The sequence below is a fragment of the Schistocerca nitens genome, chromosome 8, assembly GCF_023898315.1.
Source record: "Schistocerca nitens isolate TAMUIC-IGC-003100 chromosome 8, iqSchNite1.1, whole genome shotgun sequence".
NCBI lineage: Eukaryota > Metazoa > Arthropoda > Insecta > Orthoptera > Acrididae > Schistocerca > Schistocerca nitens.
This window is the reverse complement of record NC_064621.1, coordinates 98,958,920-98,974,835: the sequence shown is the minus strand read 5'-3', so window position 1 is coordinate 98,974,835 and position 15,916 is coordinate 98,958,920. Positions and strand designations below refer to the sequence as shown.

General features: G+C 41.5%; 1 protein-coding gene across 1 annotated transcript in view; it reads left to right on the top strand.

Annotated features, from left to right (window-relative positions):
- The first annotated feature begins 537 nt into the window (after positions 1-537).
- LOC126199421 (modular serine protease-like) overlaps positions 538-15,916 on the top strand; it is a 125,240-nt gene continuing 109,861 nt past the window's right edge. Inside the window, exon 1 of the mRNA XM_049936338.1 lies at positions 538-641. Coding sequence (XP_049792295.1) covers positions 538-641 — 104 coding nt within the window. The remainder of the gene's footprint in view (positions 642-15,916) is intronic.

Genomic DNA, 15,916 nt, shown 5'->3' with positions numbered 1-15,916 from the left:
GAGGTTCCCTTGTGAGTAATAATATAACATGTGACCTCGCGAAATTTGGACATTTCTCGAGCCAGCTGGACCAGAGTTCCTCGGCCGAAGTACGGGACATAATTTCTGTCCCACCGTTACAGCCCTCCTACGAGCAGCTTAAGGCGGACTTGATATGCCATCTTTTGTCGTCTGAGGAGCAGCGAGTAAGGCAACTACAGCAACTGTTGCACCGAGAAGAATGTGGTGACCGGAGGCCTCACGCCATCAGACTCAGTTCCAGATCTGTTGTCGTGTGCTATCTGGGTGCGCAGCCTCCCCGCTCGAGTGCAAGCCGTCATAGTCGTGCAGACCAGGTGGACAGGGTGCACAATGTGCCGGCAATGGCACCGAGCATCGCATCGCCAGCTGCCTTCGAGGCCTTACCCCGGCAGCCACCTTCACTCTACGTTAACGTATGCCTCCCACAGCTCTGGCAACAGACACTAATTTGCAGCATCTTCTGCAGAATTTGGCCGCTAAGGTGGCAGCACTCAGCACATAGGTCGACTGGTTGGCATGCTCATGGCAGGAGGGCGGCAGGCATCCCAGCAGCAGGTTTGGCTCACGCAGCAGGCAATGCAGCAGCAGCGGCAACTGCTCCCACCGTACCTGCTGAAGCCGTAGCAGGCTCCAAGTGGAATCTGCTGGTATCCCACGTTTTGGAAATTAAACCACCAGGTCGCGCTCCTTGCTTGCACCAAAATGCCAGCTGTGATCGGACCTAGATGCACTCGGTTGCAGTTCTTCATCGGCGTCTGTTTGTGACAGAAAGGGACGGAGGTGTGAGGTACCTCATAGACACTGGGTCAGATTTATCAATTTTTCCTAGAACCATACTAAGAGATTGCAGGGAGGCCTAAACACTGACTCATGATGACAAACAGTGCCGCCATAAAAACGTACGGCACCCAATACCGGAATGTGGATCTAGGACTATGCTACACACTCGTGTGGAGGTTCACTATGCCCGATGTCAATGAACAGATACTGGGTGCAGATTTCCTCGGACACTAAAAGTTGCTGGCAGATATCGCAAACGCCCAGTCAATGGACTCTACAATGAGTCTGACGATAGCAGGGCAGTGGTGGCAGGCTGGCTTCTTCACCATTAAACCCGTGGCATGCTCTGGAGCATTCACAGACGTTCTAAACAAATTTCTGGAGCTAACTCGCGTGTCTGGGACACCGTGCGATGTCAAGCATTCAACATATTAATACCTCCCCAGCCCTCCCATCTCATGTGCTGTCCACATCACCCTCCACCTGACAGGCACGTGGTAGCAAAGACCGAGTCTTAGGCAATGTTTCGACAAGGCATCGTCCGACCATCAAGCAGCTCATGGTCTTCTGCTTAAAAGGGAACATTTGTGGTGCCCATGTGCGGACTACTGCACACTAAATTCAAGGACAGTGCCAGACATATATCCAGTGCCACACCTCTGGATGTTAGCGAATTCTGGGAGGTGTGACTGTATTTAGCAAAATTGATTGTGCGAAGGCATATGCACAGATGTCCGTAGCACCTGAGAATGTAGAAAAAACCGCAGCTATCACCCCCTTCTCGTTCTTTGAGAGCATGTTCATGACGTACAGCCTTAGTAATGCTGCCCAGACTTGGTAGCATTTCCTGGATGGCATCTTGCGAGGTTTGCAATGCTGTTTTGATGTCATGATGACATCCTTGTATTCTAGAAGACATCCGATCTCCACTGCAGCCACCTAACAATAATTTCCAACCTGCTGAAATGTGTGTTTGGAGTCAGTGAGACAGAATTTTCCAGACACTTAATCACCTGTACTGGATCCACACCTCTGCCAGACAGAGCACAGGCAGTTATGAACTTGCCATGTCCACAAACTCACAAAGGCCTGTCATCATCTCAGGATGGTCAACTTCTACTGACGCTGTCTGTGTAACGCTGCCATGCTGCTTGAACCTGTGACTGCAGTGCAATGTGACCTCACTGCAGAAAGGAGGTCTCCCATTACCTGGACTGACGAAGTGGAGTACAGCTTTACTGGGTCAAAACAGTGCCTCACCGAAGTGGCACTGCTCGCCCTTTCAATACACAATGCAGAGCTGGCTGTCATTGTGGATGCCAGCCAGACTGCCATTAGCACAGCACTCCAACAATGCGTTGATGGCAGCTGGCAGCCACTCAGCCTCTTCTTGCGGGGAAGTTATTGACGTCACAACACTCTTGGAGCATGTACAAATATAGCAACTGTCTGTGTATCCGGCAGTGAAACACTTCAGTTCTTCAGTAGATGCCTGCCCCTTCATTATCTTCACTGACCATAAACTAAAAACACACAGTTTCTGGATCAGCACCACCAACTGTTCACTGTACCAGCTACACCAGTTGGAGTATGTGTCCTTGTTTACAATGGGCATCTGCCATGCCTACGGGATGGACAACATTGTTGCCAACTGCTTGTCCCATGACTGTGCTGTCATGTCCAACCAGGTGAACTTCGAAGACATCACACATAAACAGGAGGGTGACCCAAATGGACAGCTTCTAATACCGACACCTCCAGCTGCCTACATTTAGAACTAGTGGCCATTCCTGGATTCTCTCGGAAAGTTTGGTGTCATGTTAGAACAGGCACACATTGCGCATTCCTCCTGGAGAAATTTCAGCACAGTGCTTTCAGCTTTGTCCAGTTATCACATCCCATTGCACACACTATAGTGTCGCCCTCGGCAGTCCATTTCATGTGGCCTGGACTCTGGAAGGATTGCCATCAGTGGTCACATGCCTGCACGGCATGCCAGCTTGCCAAAATCAGTAGACACACCCAATGCACACTGCAGAACCTTTCCCAACATGACACGCTGCATCACACTTGTCCACGCAGACATTGTAGGTGCATTTCCTCTGTCCCAAGGCAAGTACTACCTCCTCACAATAGTGGACTGCTTTACCTGCTGGCCAGAGGAAGTGCCCATAGAGGACATCACTGCTGAGATGGTCGCTACTGCTTTTGTTGACACCTGGGTGGTGCACATCAACTGCCCCAGCACGTAAATACAGACTGCGCCCACCAGTTTGACTGTGTGCTGTTCAAACACATCACCCGACTGTGTGGCACGTGGCTGCACTGCATGTAAGCTACCACGTGCCATCTAATGGCATGGTCAAAATGCTGAAGGAATCTCTGATGTGCCACAACACCAGCTGAACAGAGGGTCTCCTTCTTGTACTCTGTTCACTGTGAATAACCCTGAAGGAAGATATTGGCATCTCACCTGCAAACCTCATCTACAGCCAGTCACTCTCCATCCCCAGAGAATTCATGGAGGAAGTTCAGTTTCACTACTATATGACGCCTCGACCCTGCCACTAGCAGAATGCCTTCACACTCACTTGGTTGGCCTCCAACTCCACTACTGATGCAACATGGTGCTGGAACAGCTTCCATCCACACAGACCTAAAGTGCTGCACGTATGTCATGCTGCACCTAGATAAGGTACGGCCACCACGTTGGCTCCCGCCACCACTCTGCTCGTGCTGATGTCACTACAAGCACGCAAGGCACAAACATACGCTAGCTGCAGATGGAACATTTTTGCGTCTCACGCCTATCGAGGTCCGCTAGCCAAGGGGGAATCTGTGTAGCAGCAGTTATCACAGCCATGGATGACAGCACAGCAATTGCAGGCAACACTGCCAGTGTGCCCCCACACAGAAGTACCATTAACCCAAAGCTCAGCAATGATGTGATGCCCATGACCACGCAGGACACAAAGAGAGACAGCAATGCAAGCTACCAACTGAGACTGCACAGACGTCTACGCCATTCTTCAATCTCACGAGCCGCAATCCGTATGAATTGAACACAACACTTGCTGCCCCTGCCCACAGTCATGTATGCAAACCGGACAGCTACTACTCATTTGCTGCATTTCTTGCGCCCGTGAATTAAATGGTACCCACAAGACAGGAGACAATTCACATGCTTGGCTGATCACATGTCCATTGTCCTGCAAGACTGCACTGCATGATTGATCAGAGTGTGTGCCCTGCAGGATTAGTGGTCGAGCCGCTCACCGTGGTTGCACAATCATCCTCGCAGACGTTTTGAGTGTGTATTTTATAAGTTTTTTTTTTGTGTGTATATGTTACTGTTAATAAATGAGTTGTCACATTATCACATGTATTCAATTACTTGGACTTTGTTTGTGGATGCAGCATTAAGCCGGCACACAGTATGACTGTTTTGAAAGTGGAAAAAACCACTCATTGCACGCTTTAGGGTGTTGAGTGGCAGCTTGCTGTAAATGTAGAAAAATGTAAGTTCATGCAGGTGATTAGGAAAAACAGTACTGTAATGTTTGAATACAGTATTAATAGTGTGCTGCTTGCCAGTTTATTCAGTTAAATTATCTAGGCAAAATACTGCAAAGCAAAATGAATGCGGCCATGTAAGGACAGCATCAGGGAAAGCAAATGGTAGACTTTATGTTTATTGGGAGAATTCTAGGAAAAAGTAACTCATCTATAACAGAGAATGAATATAAGACACTAGTGCTTCTCATTCTTGAGTACTGCTGTAGTGTTTGGGATTCCCAACAGACAAGATTGAAGGAAGACACTAAAGCAATTAAAATGAGAAGTGTGCTGTTGGATATTGTGCTTGTGGGTTTGATGAACATGCAAGTATTGCAGTGATACTATGTGGACTTGGGTGGGAATCTGTAGAAGGAAGCTGATGTTATTTCTGCAAAACACTGTTGATAAAATTTAGAGAACCAGCATTTGTGACCGATAGCAAAAGGATTCTGCTGCCGCCAATGTATATTTTGTGTAAAGGCCACCAAGTCAACAGAAGTTTGGGTTCTTATGGAGGCCTCTAGACTTTCATCTTTTGCTCACTCCATTTGTGATTGAAACAGGAAAGGAAATGACTGTTGATGATACAAGGCACTCTTTGCCATGCTCTCTACGGTGGCATGTGAAATATGTTTGTAGATGTAGATTTACCTTTGTTACCTATGAAATGTCCTACAAATTTTTTCACCAACTGACAAAAACTCAAATATGCAGATTGCACTTGTGTGTTTGTACAATCTATGTTTATTTACCATCTAGCAACTTCATAAGTTTTTGAATACCAATATTTCTAAAAAAAGCTTTTTTCATTTCTTCAATAGTTTCACCTATAGCAGAAAATTCTGTGTCCAGAGTAAAACGACAGGACTGTGGGTAAGTGATTCTCATTTTCTGGTGTCTGCAATTACAGATAAGTCAGCATAAGGATTTTCACTAACCAAAACAAAATTACAGAACACAAAACTTCCAGTGCCAGAATGGAGAATGCATAGAACACTTCAAAATTTGTGATGGAACTGCTGACTGTTCAGATAAATCTGATGAAAATAAAGTTACTTGCAGATGGAGGCGGTGAGTATTTTGCAACTTGTTTTAGTTTCTCATTCTTTATGGATGTTACCATTCATCTGAAAAGCCAACCGAGCTTTACTTTGGACTAGTCAGGTAGTACACCTATGCTACACATTGAGATAGGACCACAGATTATCCTTAATAAAGTTTTACCTAAATTACTAAATTTCAAAATAAAAGAGTATAAATGATAGACCACTTCCTTTACTTCCTCCCCATCATCCGTACCCCATTACCATCTGGCTACCAGCTTTTTTCTGTGGATGTCTCCATAGACAGTAACATCCCACTTATCCATGCCCATACTGTCATAGACAATTTCTCTTCCAGCATCCTCTTGGTGCCAAACCCGTTGCCCCCATTGGCTCCATGAAAGCCTCCATAAATATAACACCTGCCAACAGTACCTCCACATAAGTAAATGTCGTGCTTTCCTCATCAGTTAGTCACAGCCTTACAGTACAGCCACAGTGGATAGAACACTTGCAGAATGGAGCAATCCATTATACATTATGTTGATGCTCTAGTTGGCAAGTGTTACTCTCTAAACCTGGTCAATTGTCAGCTCTCTTGCACTGTAGACCCTCAGAATGCTAGTAGATTAGGCAAGATTATATGAAACTAGGTAAACTTTCTGCACCCTAGATCCCTAGTGTGGAGATCCTGTAGGGTGTAGAACGTATCATAAAAATTTTTACATAATATGAATTAAAAAAAAAAGATATACTAATGTTCCTCCCACAGATTCTTGATATTATTAATAATAATGTATACTTCAGTTGGTTCTACTAAGAAGCTTGTTGGTAGAACTGGAGGATTTTGTCACCAATAAATCATTTGGGTTCCTCAATAAACCTAAATTTGTTAGTAATAAAAACTTTTATGGTTGCTGGTAACTTATGGAAAATGTGTGTTCCTAAATACTCCAACCAGCAAAGTGGCACACACGGCTTCTCCTTTATTACCCAGTACCACCCTGTAAAGGAACAGCTTAATCTCATCTTCTTGTAGACATTAACTACCTTTAATCTTGCCCCAAAATGAAAAATTTTCCTCCCTAAATCCTTCTCATTGTCCCAAAACTGGTATTCAACAATCCTCAATCTACAAAGTATCAGGTAATGACATATTTTTGAAATACTCAGTGCAAAACATGCCCCATGCTCCTTTACAGCACATGCTGTATCATTTCCAGTCCCATGCAGTCACATGGATAGTCATGCTTTAAAAACATGAGCCAAAAGGCACTTTTTTTACAAATGCTACCACAAAAATAAAACAAAATTCAGTATTTGGAAAGATAAACATGTTGCTTCACAAAGTTTGTTACTTAATCCATCATTATTCTTCAGCTGAGTAAATGTCCACCTCCTTAGCTGGGTGAGCAGCATCTCTGGCAGCAGGGTTAGGTTCGATTCCTAGCTGGGTTGTAGATTTTCTTCACTCAAGGACTGGTTGTTGTGTTGTCCTTATCATCATTTCATCATTATTGACATGTAAATCACCCAATGTGGCGCCAACTGAAAGGACTTGCAACTCGGCAGCTGAACGCCCCCAAGTGTGGATTCCCGGCTGTCAGTGTCCTACGATCATTTCATTTCACCCGAATACATGGTGTAACAAAGACACTGGAGAACTATGAAAACTGCTATGTTTGGTGATGAGACAAGTATACTAACACTGTGTCTGTAAACAGCCAGGAGAATAGTGGATTAGGCCTTCAAATGGTGGACAGCCAGCAGCCTGACTCTTAGTCTTGCAAAACAGTGATATTATATAATTCCAGATAAACAAAACCAACTTACAGGAGGCAAAAGTTGTGATCAGTGAGAACACACTAAGTGAAAGTTCATGTGTGAAATTCTTAGGTACCTACATGTATAACACGCTGAGGTGACGTCAGAAAGTGGATGAATTATATAAAAATCTCAATTCTGCCTGCTTTTCAGCTAGGAATCACTCTATTTATTAACCTGCATACAGGATTGATAGCATACTTTCACTAAATACTGCCCTATTTCATTATCTTCTGGGATAACACAGTTGGAAAAGTCCCTGGAAATATACACTAAGAATACTGTGTAAAGTTGGGATTCTTATATTCAAATAGCAACACATTTACTTGCTAGTTGTATATGATAATAGTGAATCTGTAATGAACTATGAAACTCACCTCAATTCCTTTCCTCTCTAGTATTCAGAATGGAGTTCTATATTCTATTACGAAGATGTTTAACAGGTTGCCAACAAAAATCAGATAGGAAATTGTGAACCATCAGACATTCAGTAACAAAGTTAGAGTACCTTATTGGACACTCCTCTTTCAATTCATCAGAATATTTTGACACAGAGATGTAAATTCCAGATGAAGCAAGTGTTCATATTATACAACTTTGCTCAACTGCATCCCCAAAGGCTCTATTTTGTGATGGGATTTACAGAAATGGTAGGTGAAGGAAGGAATGAATCATATGTCAGCTCTATTTCAACCTGTAGGTAAGCTTTTATGTGGGCATGACCGCCAAAGTTGGCCACCCTGGTTCAGATACTGCCACACTGAGACCAACATGCTTGTCCCTTTTTCTTTACATGAACCCTGTGAATCCTTTGCCCTGTCCCTCACAAAACCCAACTTTTCAGTGTTTTGTAGACTGGAACTGTCCCTGTTTCTTTACTTGAATGCTTTGGATTCTTTGTTCTGTTCCTTGCCAACACTGGCTTCTCAGTGTTATGTGTACTGGAACTGGCCCTGTAACATACCCCCCCACAACTTCATTTGATCCCATTCAGCTGTCTGAGTCCACACCCACAGTGATATCTCAAAGATCTCATCCTTTCTCTTTTCTATTCTACTTTTTCCTCTCTGCCCATCTCCCCCTTGTCTCTCTCTCCCCCCCCCCCCACCCCCCCACCCCCCTCTTCCCAACCTGTGCTTATTACTTGATTGTACACTTGTTATTTCTGTGTCCTTCCTCAAAGTTTCCTTCCAGTTAACTTTAGAAAAAAATATATATTTGGCCCTCTTTTCTCTCTGAATCTCATCATTCAACAGTACCACTTCGGTGTAGTTATCTCTCTTGTCTTGAACTTTCAATATTCATGTCCTTCTAATCTCATCATTTTTGATCATATCCTTTGTTGTGTTATCTTTACTACATCTAAAAAATTTCATCTCTGCTGTATGGATTTTGTACTCTTCCTCATTTTGTAGTAGTCAATGTACCAGCCACTTATGCTAAAATGGGTTCTTAATAAGGCTACTGTAACTCATTTTCACATTTCTTTTGAATGTCTGTTCCATTGTGTACCCTTCACACTCTGATAGAATTTGTTAGCTTTTTGTATTCCATTTTGCCATCATTTGTGATTACACTTCCCAAATATTTGAAACTTTTGACAATTCTTAAATTTTTCAGTTCAGTTTTATCTTCCTCCTTCATTCTTTCCTTCTGCTATCACTACTGTTTTGCTCTTCTATATGCTTACTCTCACCCTCCAAATTTGTCTGCCTATTGGTTCCATACATCTACTTCTCTTTTTGCTTCAATTTCATCTTCACGCCGTACGATGGGGCTTTTATTTCATCTATTTCTACTAAGTTCTGACATACAACAAAAGTCTTATTATTATTCTCATTATTTTAGTTCTTGTGAAGAAGGAAATCGTCAGAAAGCTTAGCTAGAAATTCAAAATCTTATTTACAGTATCATAGATACAACAAAAGTCTTATTATTATTCTCATTATTATTTTAGTTGTTGTGAAGATGGACATTGTCAGGAAGCTTAGCTAGAAATTCAAAATATTATTTACAGTAATATAAGAACAAAGTAATTGGGTAAAAGTCATTTATTTCTCTGTGATTAATATTCTTTTCATTAGAGAACATTGCTTCTTCTCATATTCCCTGGCATTTATCCGCTCTAATGAGGGGTCCGTTTTTTCAAGATTTATAAAGTTTTATTTTATTATTTAACTTCATGGCCAGGTGCCCTTTCTGATTCCACAGTCATCAAGGTAATCATAGCGAAGAAAGTTGTGTGTTCTATCTGCATTTTTACTGTGTAAACTTTGTTCTGTGTATATGTTTTTTTGTCTTCAGCTTTTCACCTGTTTGATGAGGCCTGCCATGAATTCTCCACCTGTGCCAACATCTTGATCTCAGAGTAGCACTTGCAACCTAAATTCTCAATTAATTGCTGGATGTATTCAAACCTCTTCTTCCTCTACAGTTTTTGCCCTTTTAAGCTCCCTCTGTTACCATGGAAGTCATTCCCTGATGTCTTAGCAGATGGTTTATCATTGTGTCCCTTCTCCTTGTCAGTGTTTTCCACATATTCCTTTTTCTCCGATTGTGCACAGAACCTCCTCATTCCTTACCTTATCAGTCCAACAAATTTTTCAACATTTGTCTGTAGAATCAAATCTCAAATGCTTTGATTCTCTTCTGTTCCTGTTTTCCCACAGTCCACATTTTACTACCACACAATGCAGTGCTGCAAATGTACATGCTCAGAAATTTCTTCCTCAAATTAAGGCTTATATTTTATTCTAGTAGACTTTTCTTGCCCAGGAATGCCCTTTTTGCCAATGCTAATCTGCTTTTGATGTCCTCCTTGCTCCATCTGTCATTGGTTGTTTTGGCCTAGGTAGTAGAATTCCTTAAGTTACTATTTCATGACCATCATTCCTGGTGTTAAGTTTCTTTGCTGTTCTCATTGTTGTTACTTCTCATTACTTTTGTCTTTCTTTGACTTACTCTCAATCCATATTTTGTTCTCATTAGCCTGTTCACTCTACTCAGCAGATCATTTATTTCTTCTTCACTTTCTCTTGGGATAGGAATGTCGTTAGTGAATCTTATCATTGATATCCTTTCACCCTGAATTTTAATTCGACTCCTGAACCTTTCTTTTATTTCCATCATTGCTTCTTCAATGTACAAGTTGAACAGTAGGAGCAAAAAGATACATGCCTGTCTTACACCCTTTCTAATCTGAGCACTTCGTTCTTGGTCATCCATACCTATTATTCCCTCTTGGTACTTGTAGATATTGTATATTATCCATTCCTCCCTGTAGATTACCCATATTTTTCTCAGAATTTCGAACATCTGTACCATTTTACATAGTTGAACGCTTTTTCCAGGTTGACAAATCCTATGAACGTATCTTGATTTTTCTTTAGTCTTGCTTCCATTATCAACCACAGCATCAGAATTGCCTCCCTGGTGCTTTTACCTTTCCTAAGGCCAAACTGATCGTCACATCTTCAATTCTCTTTTCCTGTGCTCCGTATCTTATTCTTGTCAGCAAATTGGATGCATGTGCCGTTAAACTGATTCTCTGAGAATTCTCGCACTTGTCAGCTCTTGCAGTCTTTGGAATTTTGTGGATGATATTTTTCTGAAAGTCAGATGGTATGTTGCCAGACTCATACAATCTACACACAATATCAATAGTTGTTTGGTTGCCACTTCCCCCAATGATTTAGAAATTCTGGTGGAATGTTGTCAATCCCTTCTGCCTTATTTGATCTGATGTCCTCAAAGTTCTTTTAAATCCTGATTCTAATACTGGATCCCCTATCTCTTGTAAATTGACTCCTGTTTCTTTTTCTATTAAATTAGACAAATTTTGACCCTCTGTGAGGTTTTCAGTGTACTCTTTCCCCTATCTGCTCTCTCCTCTGCATTTAACGGTGAAAGTCTCATTGTACTCTTAATGTTACAACTCTTGCTTTTAATTTCACTGAAGGATCATTTGACTCCCCTATTTGCTGAGTCAATAATTTCTTTTTTGATTTCTTTGTATTTTTCACTCATCCATTTCATCATAGCTTCCCTGCACATCCTATTTATTAACTTCCTCAGTGACTTGTATTTCTGTATTCCTGAATTTCTGTCAACATTTTTATACTTCCTTCTTTCATCAATCAACTTTTCTGTTATCCATGGTTTCTCCACAATTACGTTCTTTCTACTTATGTTTTTCTTTCCAACTTCTGTGAATGCCTTTTGTAGAAATGTGGATTCCTCTTAAACTGTATTGCCCAATGAGCTATTCCTTCTTGCTTAATCTATAGCCTTCAAGAACTCCAAATGTAACTCATCAATCCTTAGTACTTCTGTATCCCACTTCTTTGCATATCGATTCTTACTGACTAATCTTTTAAACTCCAGCCTACTCTTCATCGCTATTATATTGTAGTCTGAGTCTCTATCTGCTCCTGAGTATGGCTCTTAATCCAGTATCTATTTTCAGAATCTCTGTCTGACCATGATGTAATCTAAAACTGAAATCTTCACATATCACCCAGCCTTTTCCATGTATACCTCCTCCTCTTATGATTCTTGAACAGAGTATCCGCTATTGCTAGCTGAAATTTATCACAGAACTCAATTAGTATTTCTCCTCTCTCATTCCTTGTCACAAGCCCATATTCTCCTGTAACCCTTTGTTCTTCCCCCACAACTGCACTTCAGTCCCCCCAACTATTAGGTTTTCAACTCCCTTTAGTACTGTATTACCCTTTCAATATCCTCATATATGTTCTCTATATATCCATCTTGCGGCATTGACTATGTGTGTTACCATATTTTAACTGTTTGTGTATCATGCTCTGAGGTGGAAGTTGGTAAACAGCCCAACATTTTCCTAAAAGAGTATGGAGAACTACCCAAAAACAATTCTCTGGCTGGTCAGTGCACCAGCCCATGGCCATTAATCTGCTGTGCAGATTCAATCCAGGTTTGGCCCACCTCTCTGCCTGCTAAGCTAGTGCACTGTGCATTACCCTGTGTGAGTGCGTCTTGTTAGGCACTGAAAAGATATAAAGATAAGGCATAAAATGTCAATTATATATCTTAATGTGGCTAAGAACCAGAATGAAGAAGCTAACTTAACCCTCAAGTGGATGCACCGATTTTCATAACACGAGTACTTTGTACACATGTAAAGAGTAGCTGTCTGTATATTACTAAGATAAACATGTAAGAGCAAAATCATAGTTTCATCTTAGTTTTATTAAACAGCAATTAAATAATCTTACACAATATGTGCTAACGGACTGTTTAATTTGTGGGTTTTATGTGGCGTTTAACTGTAATAACACACTTTTAGGATCGAAACGACACTTACTTAGTCACTTGATAGAGTGAATACAGAAAGATGGCTGTCGAACATAGTGCTAGTACCCAAAGGCAAGAAGACAGAACCAAAGAGCATAGTCAAAGAACTATCACTTCAGAGATGCCACAGAGCCCCCCCCCCCCCCCCCCCTCCCTGGCAGTGCAGAACACAGCACACGAAGAGGAGAGGGCCAGTGCAACTGATGGCACAATGTGTCCCAACTGCAGGCCTGGAGGCAGGTGCGGTGTGAGCGTAACGGCTGGTGCCGTTGCAACAATGGGCGGAAGGGAGGTGGTTGTGGTACAGCCAAGGTGGACCTGGTCCCGAAACTGACACGGAAGAAACGGCTGGTGCCATTATGAGAGCAGGCAGAAAGTGATCTCGATGTGGCCATGGAGTGATGGTTGCAGCAACCGGCATGGCTGAGGTGACCTGTGTCGCCGAGACGCCATGTGGGGGAGGTGCAATGACGTCAGGCAAGTAAGAATATGTGACCCCACGCGTATGAGCGTTCGGAGTACAGTTCTCTAACTGCATCTGCACAGCAAACCAACTGGAAGGCAACTGCCTAACTCGATGGTGAAACACAACGTTCTTCACATGATTATCGTTCACAATGTCAGTGAGCTGCATGCAATGTCTGGGCGGCAAGCCCTGCTGCGTAGTAGCATTTGCTGGTGTTTACGTTGGGCCGGCAACGGTTAAGTGGCCTCTGGCATGGCAGGGGCCAGTAAATTGTTCACTTTTAACCAACTGTACATTAGGAACACTATTAAAAACGCAAGCACAATTGATAGGGTGTGACGCACTTGCACAAAACGACACTGGTAGATCCAGTGTTCTCAAGACACTGTGGGCCGGCACACAGACTCCGTTACTGATGAAAATAAGGACAAAATAATTCCCAAATGCACAACGTTGAAGTTGGGGTCACCACTATGGGTTTTACATGGCATATGGCATTGAACCATAACAAGGCACTTTTAGGATCGAAACGACATTTATTTTGTCACTTAATAGAGCGAATACAGAAAGATGGCTGTCAAACATAGCACTAGAACACAAAGACAAGAAGACAAAACCAAAGACCATAGGCAAAGAACTGTTGCTTCGCATCAGAGATGCCACAAATTAAACAATAAGGAAATAAACTGTCATTGTATTACTTTGTTGCCATGGACGGATGTTACATGACAGTAGTGTCCTGTTCAAAGCATTGAACAGCACAGTTGCATCAGATTCCACAGTTTATTTGATTACTCATTATCTTGTAGACAACTGCCTCATTGTGGAATTCTGCTGCTAGTTCATAATGTGGGCCATTTTCTTGCATGGATTGTAAATTTTTTTTGACATGCCTCGCTGTTTATTTTACATTACCACTGCTCGCATGATTGTATGACAACACAATTTATCACTGTGTTAGCTGAAATGATAATGAAGAAATAAGTATGGGCTTGCCATTGTGAAATGACAATGGAATGCTGCAAAACAGTTTTATTTGTGTTCGGTGCACTTTATACATAGACACAACTTCTCAAGGGTTAAAAAGGAAAAGATAAAATTGAAACCCAAAACTGCAAATTTAAAGAAAATATATTGTGCATGCTTCTAAGTATTTAAGGAGGGAAGATATAACTGCCTAGAAGGTAAAACATCATGCATTATCTTCTGGTTAACATAATCAGTCACAGTGTTTGTGAGGATGAGCCATTGTCTTCATATACCATGAATCCATAAACATTATAATTATTTGTAGATGTACCTATATAGTTGGACAGTAATGCAAAGTTTGTGAACTGTACAGTAAACATCTTCATCAATAAAATGAAGATACATTTGTTGTTACATGGCATCAAACAGTGTATATACGAGGGTGGTTTGAAAAGTTCTCAGAACGGAATAGAAAAAGAGTACTTACCTCAGTGAAACTTTTTTTATTTTTCAATGCAGTGTCCTTGTAGATTAAGCACTGGGTCCAGTGATGTTCCAGTGCCTTAAACCCATCTCGAAAATGAGTTTCCTCCAGGCATGCAAAATAGTTGTCAACTCCGGTTATCAATTCTTCGTTTGAAATGAATCTTCACCCACCAAGAAAAATTTTCAGCTTTGGGAAGAGGTGGAAGTCTGATAGAGCCGTATCAGGTGAATAAGGCAGGTGTGGCAACAATTCATATCTTACTACATGTAATTTTGCCATGTTCTGATATGTCCATTCTCGTGCGTTTTTGATCCAGCGCAAGAGTCACAGCACCCATCTTGCAGATGATTTTTTCATTTCTAATTCTTCAGTTAAAATGTGATATACCCTTTCATATGACATCTGGCAAACATGAGTAATTTCATGCACTTTCAATTGACGATCCTCCATGAACATTTCGTGCATTTTTGCAATGATATCTGGAGTAGTGACAAATCTTGGCCGACCACTGCACGGATCACCATCTAAGTTGTCCTGACCACATTTAAATTAATTTGTCCACTTGGAAACAGTTAAATACGAAGGAGCAGAGTCCCCCAATGTATTCTGCAAATCAACGTGAATGACCTTTGCTTACACGCCTTTCTTTACGAAGTACTTAATCATTGCTCGAATCTTGATTTTCTTTTCCATCTTCGCAAATAACTATGCGGGAACAACAACAGAGCCACGTCACAACCACAGCTCTCTTCCAAACATGGCATGTGTTTACAGGCAACAGTCCAATGAATATCACGTGAACAACTCGTTGCGCTAGCACTGATCTCTCGTGGTGATTCTGAGATCTTTTCAAACCACCCCCATACTAATATGTATACCACAGCCCAGTTATGTGTTTTAAGTTCTTAATAGTGAATGTGTTGACTGTAAAATTCACAAACTTAGTACTATATTTGTCTATGCCAGTTATATAGGTACAGTCACAAAAGGTTACAGTATTTAATGTTTTAGGGTACATAATGACAATGTCTCACATGAAAAAGCTAGTGACACAGATTAACATTGAACTGAAAAAAATTGTTCTGTCAATAATAGTTGCTAAATGAATAGCCATATTTCAGCTTCTTGGTGATTGTATCTTCCTTTTCGAATTTTTATAGAAAGTATGTTATGTATCAGATTTTTTGTGCTCTTTGAAACAGTACCGTAACAAACTAATTCATTTGTTGATATACTGACTGATCTGTTACTTGTCCTATAATCCATAAACTGAGAGCTACACTGAAGCTCAGATTAATGGGGAAATGGCCAACACAGGTTTAATGATAACACATAGTCACAGAAGCTGACTCTCACTCAGCCATGTACTCCACAGTAATGACAGCAGGCTGCCTGAAATATCCTGACAAATATTTGAGATCTCATCAGAACACAAAT